Source organism: Oppia nitens, unplaced genomic scaffold (genome assembly GCF_028296485.1).
Source record: "Oppia nitens isolate AA-2021 unplaced genomic scaffold, nextdenovo-longstitch-racon4-pilon3 scaffold5_pilon_pilon_pilon, whole genome shotgun sequence".
NCBI classification, from domain to species: Eukaryota; Metazoa; Arthropoda; class Arachnida; order Sarcoptiformes; family Oppiidae; genus Oppia; species Oppia nitens.
This window is the reverse complement of record NW_026533243.1, coordinates 7,667,459-7,674,703: the sequence shown is the minus strand read 5'-3', so window position 1 is coordinate 7,674,703 and position 7,245 is coordinate 7,667,459. Positions and strand designations below refer to the sequence as shown.

The window sequence follows — 7,245 nt, the reverse complement described above, 5'->3', positions numbered from 1 at the left end:
TTTTTAAAAAAAACTATGACTTACATTATGTGTTAATGCCATAAATATGATATTATAACGAAAGTTTAACTTATGTAACAAAATCAATACTATAAAATTTTATAAATATATTATAATTGACATAGAAATAAAAAAAACAAAAAAATATTTTATTGTAAATAACAAAAGTAAATTATGGAATTTTTAAAAATTTATCTATTTTGAGTTAATCCATATCTATTTGTAAATCATATTTTACGATCAAAATATATCAAATAGTTGTAATGTGTAATATATGTGCAATTTATTTTAAAATATCAAAAATTGAATTTTTTTTATAGTAGTAATAAAAAATAATCGACAGTAATTTAAATTGTATTTTATTACAATTTTCAACATTCTATTAATATACTGTATATTATAAAGTTTATTGAAAAACTTATTTAAGTCAATAATAATATACCGCTTAAATCAGTATACAGTAAATGATTATATATTACTAAAAGATTTTTTTTCTCTCTCTCTCTTTCTTTCTTTCTGTTTGAATGCAATTAAAAATTATCATTAAAATTATATAATAGTATTAATAATGTATAGTAATATATAGTACATAAAAACCTAATATAATATATCTGTAGAGTAATATAAAAATATATTGCATTTTTTTTAATCTACTATCAATATTGTTGTGTTAATATGTTCAGTTATAAAATATAACAGTTTTTATAACTATTTAAATCACAAATAAGTCAGTTTACATCCTAAATAATAAATATTTACAATTAAATTACAAAAAATAGTATTTGACATAATTTAAAAGATTTTATAAATTTATTATATATACTTTTGAATTTTAAATAATAAAATAAAGTAACTGATAGTAAATCTAAAACACTAAATCTTTTATAAGAAAATAATAAAATAATTATTATCATATTAATTGGTTAATTACTTTATTACCTGACAACTCATACAAACTATTAATACAAAAAAAAATCAATGTATATCTCGTCGGCCATCAGTTTTCTTTTATTATTATTATATGTGTCGGTCGTCGCCGTCGATCCCGACACTGTGTCGGTGTACACACCGAATGGTCAGCTCATTGGTCGCAAAGAGCAATCGGCCGATGGAACTGAAGTTCATGTATTTCGTGGCATTCCCTATGGAGAACCACCTGTTGGTGAACTCAGATTTAGACGTCCGGTGCCGACAAAGAAGTGGACAAATAAGAGAAATGCGTTGACATTCGGTAAAACGTGTTATCAGATGACAGGCTTTCTTGAAGCACACGCAGGACTTTCTCGCAACGATTTCAGCGAAGACTGTCTTTATCTGAATGTTTGGTCAAAGGACTCGATGGTTAGCGAAGATAACTTGAAAGCCGTTGTATTTTGGATACACGGCGGGGCACTGTTGACCGGTAGTACATCAGAGGGTGCCTATGATGCCAAAGAATTAGTAGCGCTCGGGGATGTTGTGTTTGTGTCGGCTAACTATCGGTAAATACTGTACAATAGATACGAATTTAATTTATTTATAACAAAACAACTAAATATATACTATTATCACAATATCTCTAAGTCTCTCTACATTTGGTTTTTTGTTTGCCGCCACTGACGACGCACCGGGAAATGTAGGTCTTTGGGATCAGACATTGGCCTTAGAGTGGGTGCGCGATAATATTCGTTACTTTGGTGGCGATCCCAATCGGATCACCATATTTGGTGAAAATGCCGGTGCATGGAGTGCATCGTTGCACGTGTTGAGTCCTCAATCACATCATCTGTTCAAAAGAGCTATACTGGCTTCGGGCGCATACTTTGATCATTTCATTGATGGTTCGCCCGAAGAGTTCCGTGATCTGTGGCTATACGGCGCTGAACTAATAGGTTGTGGTCAGAATGCAACAGAGTTTACACCGGAAATTATGTCTTGTTTGAGAGACACCGACGCCGAGACATTGGCTTCAATTCCATCGATTGACGGCATCAATGTCCGAAACATAAAGCTCTTCTATCTTGTTGTAGTTGACGGCCACTTTCTGCCGCAAATACCGTCCAAATTGTTGGCCGATGTGCCGGCAGATCTCGATCTGCTTGTGTCGACCGCTGAAGACGAGGGATCATTCATTTTGCAATTGCTTTACTCGTTTCGATACTTTCACGCCAAACAACCCTACAATTACACACACAAAGAGGCAGTAAATGAATTGACAAATATAGCCAGTTTAGTGTCGATTGACGGTTGGGTCGACGGCCAACAAGTGGCCAAACATTACTTTGCATTACTTTCGGATCAAAACGGTTTTGACACTTTGCGCCGTACGATAGGTATAGCAATTGGTGACTATTACTTCACGTGTCCTACACTGGAATTTGCGCGAGAAGTTTACGCTCACAGCGACGGTCGTATAAATGTCTATGAATTTGCGTATTGGGCCAAAACACGTGACAATTTTTTGTGTTCGTCGTGGATGGGCTCGTGTCAGGCCAACGACTTGATCCCGATGTTTGGCATACCATTAGTGCAGGAATCGACTGATCGCGAAAAAGAGATATCCCGACAAATGATGAGCTTTATTACGGACTTTGCCAAACACGGGTTGACCTAATATAAGTTAAATTATATAACTATTAATTAATGTAATATTTCTTTATTAGAGAGCCAACCGTACAAATGGGTGTCCGCTGGCCGGCCTACTGGACAATCGCCGGACAGGTGGTGAGGCCTTATGTGAAAGTAACAGTTGACGGCACCCACTTTGGTTTGGACCACAAGCGTACAGAGTGTCAACTCTTGTGGCGCCAGTATTTGGAAAATTCAGATTAAAATTAAAATTAAAATTTAAATACAGTACAAACTAATTATTATTATAAATTAGGCTATTTTAGTGCCAAAGGGTGTAATTTTTTCAACAACAAACAAAAATATTTGTCTAAAAAAGTTTTTTAAGTTGAAAATTATATTAATTAACAATTATTATTGTGGAAAAAATATTTATCATATAACTAAAATAATTAATCTAATAATATTATTATTATTAAGCTTATTTAGCAAATAAAATCATTAACACAAAAAATTGTATAATTTACTATAGATGTTATGTAAGAAAATTATATTATGTCTTCCAATGGGATCACTTCCCGTTCAACATTAGGCTTTTCTTGTGTTAAGACATTAAATAACTTAAACATAAAAAATTGGGGAAAAAACTTTTGGTCAAATAATTTGACCGTAGGGGTCGAGACCTCTCAGAGGTTATTTGTTACCATCAAATGGTCACCAGTAAACAGGATTAGGGATAGACTATTGAATCATTGTCCTCTTTTCTGACAAATATATAATCTATTTGTGGGTTTAGTAGTGTTAATAAACATATGTCTACAGTAATTGATAGCAATGAGGCCAACGATCGGACTGTCCTTCAGAAACACAGCGAGTGTGACGCCAAAAGTGTTTTGTTGCTAAATAAACAATGATATGCATAACAAGTTTAGTTAAGCGCCACTTGTTATACAACTGTATGTCCTTCAGTGCAGATCAGTTCAGGAGAGGCACATCACAGCAGTCGCGGTTGTCATCAAATACAGGCACAATCGATATGTCTCGGCAACTACTAGTGCTTTGGCTATTATCCGGACTCTGCGCTGCAGAAGAAGTCTCAGTACGACTCAAGGATGGCTTTATTACCGGCAAACGGGAGACAGTACTCGGAAAAGAGCTTAACGTTTTTCGAGGCATTCCCTACGCTCAGCCTCCTGTCGGTCCGTTGCGCTTCCGTAGACCTTTACCACCCAAACCGCGCACCGATCCAATAGAGGCATTCGACTTTTCACCGGCGTGTCGGCAAAATGGTCAAATGTTCGAAATAGATCACTATCTGGCCAATCGTAACTATTCAGAAGATTGTCTATATCTTAATATATGGGCGCCGCCAACCAACGACGATCTTTTGCCCGTAATGGTATGGATCCACGGCGGAGGCCTACTGGTCGGTTCGGCTTCGGAGGTCTACTATCACGGCGATGCTTTGGCAGCAAAAGGAGAAGTGATTTTAGTGTCACTAAATTACCGGTAAATAATCTATTATAATATAATAAATATAATAAAAGCTTAAACTCCAAAATGAATAATTTTCATCACAGAGTTAATACATTAGGCTTTTTATATGCCGGCACTGATGAGGCTCCGGGAAATGTAGGTCTCTGGGATCAGTCATTGGCACTGGAATGGGTTCGCGATAATATACGTTATTTTGGCGGAGATCCCGATCGGATAACCATATTTGGAGAGAGCGCAGGTGGTTGGAGTACATCTCTTCATATAATTAGCCCACAATCTCGTAATCTATTTCGCAGAGCTATAGTAGCTTCGGGGGCACATATATATAATTATTCATCCGATAAACCCGAAGATCACATCAAAAGATGGCTTCGCGGAGCTAAACTAGTTGGCTGTGAAGCCAAAGATAATCGTTTTTCGCCAGAAGTCATGGATTGTCTGCGTTCAGTAGATGCCGACAAACTGGTGGCCATCACTGATAACGTCGATCTGATGGATGGTGTGGTCAAAGTATTTAATTTGGTTGTCGTTGACGGACACTTTCTTCCCACTCGACCCATAGAGATGTTACTATCAGGAGATTACAAACGAGACGTTGATTTAATAGTGTCCACTGTCCAGGACGAGGGATCATTTCTTCTTACTTGGCTAACTGATCCAATCAAATTTCATCCACAAAATCCCTATAATTTTACATACGATGAAGCCGTCGATGAACTGACAGCTATAACTTCTGATCTCTGCTCTGAACGTCGCATTGATGGCAAAGATGTGTCACGACTTTATTACGGCAGTCTATCTGATAACCATTCGTCCGATGATATACTACGCGTGATGGGTGTGGCCGTCGGTGACTATTATTTGACTTGTCCGACCATAGAGTTTGCCAAACAGGTGTACGCCAATAGCAATGGCCGCGCAAAGGTATACCAATATTACTTTAATGCCAAACAACAGACAAACTTTTTCTGTTCAAAATGGATGGGTGTTTGTCACACAAACGATATATTTCCGATGTTTGGTCAGCCATTTACTCAACCCGACGAATATGTGGACAGAGAGCGCGAGATATCCGATCAAATGATACGTTTTATAACTGACTTTGCAAAGCATGGGTTTGTTTGTCCATTAATTTTTGTAATAACAGTCTTGAGTTAATTTTTTTCTCATTTTGTATATCAATAGTGAGCCGACAGCTCAACGTGGCGTCAAATGGCCGTCTTATTGGTCAATCGGTGACAATATAGTGATGCCTTACTTAGAGATTGGTAATGAAGAGAAACCTGAGATATCACCATTTGGTATGGCCTTCAAACACACTGAATGTGATCTATTGTGGGACAAGTATTTGCTTGGATTGGATTAATTGTTGAAATATTTTTTATTAATTATTTTTTTTGGAGAATACTATGAGTCAATATATTAAATAAATGTTAATACAATTATAATTTTTTTTATATAATGTACAATATATATGAATTTTAATTTATATAAATATTTTCGTAAAAAGTTTGCACTAAATTGTAAAGTTTTGTAAAGTTAGAAATTATTTTTAGTTATTTTTTTATATATAGATAAATACTATACATTTTTTCAATTGGATTCTTATATAACATTTTATAAACATTTATTAAAATAAAGTTAACAAAAAAATAAATTATGATAGACTGTCTACAAAATAAATATTATATAACCATAAAAGGTTGCAATAATAAATTAAATATATTTTTTCATAGCTTTAAAATAAATATGTCAATAGTAAACACTTGGCAATAAAAATGTATTAATTATTAATGACAATTATGACTAATCGTTATAATATTTTTAAAAATATTTTCATATATCATTTTTTAAGCAAATCATCATTTAATGATTTTTACATTTATAATTATCAAAGTTTATGTTGTTTGCATTAATTGTTTAATATTAAAGTCACGGTAAATAATAATTAATAAATATAATTAATGTAAGATATAATAAGCTACACCTAAAATATTTTATTTATTTTATTTGAAATAAAAATAAAATAATAATAATAACTTTTAATTTATATGTATTTTACATTTTAGATGTAAAAAATTATGATATTAGATTAATATAAAATTTAAACAATTATCAATTTTTTTATTGTTATGTCTACACTAAAAATATACAAAATAAATATTACTTAATATATAAATACAATAAAATTAGAGCAAAAATTTACATAAAAATTAAAACCAACCAAATTTTATGCAATGCTAATTATATCATTTTTTAAGTGACATATTAAAAAAGTTATATAAAACATAAAAATACAATAAAACAAAAAGACAAATAAATATAACGATATGAGACAAGAGTCTAAATATTTATAATAACAAAATATGTTAACATAAATTAAAACTCAATTTCATTCAATGAAAAATAAAAAGAGTATTTAAAAATAAATACTTTAATAAATAAAGAGTTGTTTAATGCTTTATATATGTATARCAAAAGTTGTCATTTATTTATATAAATAAAAAAAAAAAAGATTTTTATTTCCATAATTAAATCACAATCATTAATAAATAATAATGTTTCTAATAATATATATTTAAAGTTTAATTATATTTTAATTTATTTAAAATACATGATGAAAATGAATATGCATAAATATTAATAAAAATTATAAATATAACTTTATAATTATATTACTGTAATAATAATAATATAGTAAATATACTGTATAATTATAAATAAATTAAATTTCTATTTTATTAACATTGACTTAATTTACTCAATTTAAGTTTTATAGTTTTAATGGAAATCGAAATTATTATTTTTTTGCAAATTAAATAAATAAATAAAATATTACTATAAAATAATAATTAAAACTTTTATGCAAATTAATTTTTTATAATATAATGAAAATTATTTGTCTACAAACATAAAGTATACTTATCAAGATAACATTTTAAGACATTTGTTTTGTCTGTTTGTTTGTCTGTCTGTCTGTCTGTCTGTATGCGTGCACATTTCATCAACAACCATATTTTAATTCAAATGTAAAAATGTATTGTTTTATTTTCATTTTTTATTGAAAGCAATGTTATTTCTATGGGAAATTTTAAATGATTATTGAGGTCAAGTAGATTTTGAGGACAAAGAGGCAGGTATTGTGGAATTACATTTTACTATATTATATGAATCATAGGGCACCGGGAGGTTAGCTACCTG

General features: G+C 31.4%; 1 protein-coding gene across 1 annotated transcript; it reads left to right on the top strand.

Annotated features, from left to right (window-relative positions):
• Positions 1-940: 940 nt before the first annotated feature.
• On the top strand, positions 941-5,555 carry LOC128961720 (uncharacterized). The gene is made up of 6 exons (XM_054307979.1): positions 941-1,481; positions 1,564-2,583; positions 2,643-2,810; positions 3,475-4,056; positions 4,128-5,159; positions 5,230-5,555. Exons 1-6 carry the CDS (start codon positions 979-981, stop codon positions 5,408-5,410), a joined length of 3,486 nt encoding a protein of 1,161 aa, XP_054163954.1. The 5' UTR covers positions 941-978; the 3' UTR covers positions 5,411-5,555.
• The last annotated feature ends 1,690 nt before the right edge of the window (positions 5,556-7,245 follow it).

Coding starts and splice junctions, on each gene's coding strand:
- LOC128961720 (XM_054307979.1), top strand. CDS start 979: ATGTATATCTCGTCGGCCATCAGTTTTCTTTTATTATTATTATATGTG. Junction 1,482..1,563: donor TTTGTGTCGGCTAACTATCG/GTAAATACTGTA, acceptor AATATCTCTAAG/TCTCTCTACATTTGGTTTTT. Junction 4,057..4,127: donor TTAGTGTCACTAAATTACCG/GTAAATAATCTA, acceptor TTTTCATCACAG/AGTTAATACATTAGGCTTTT.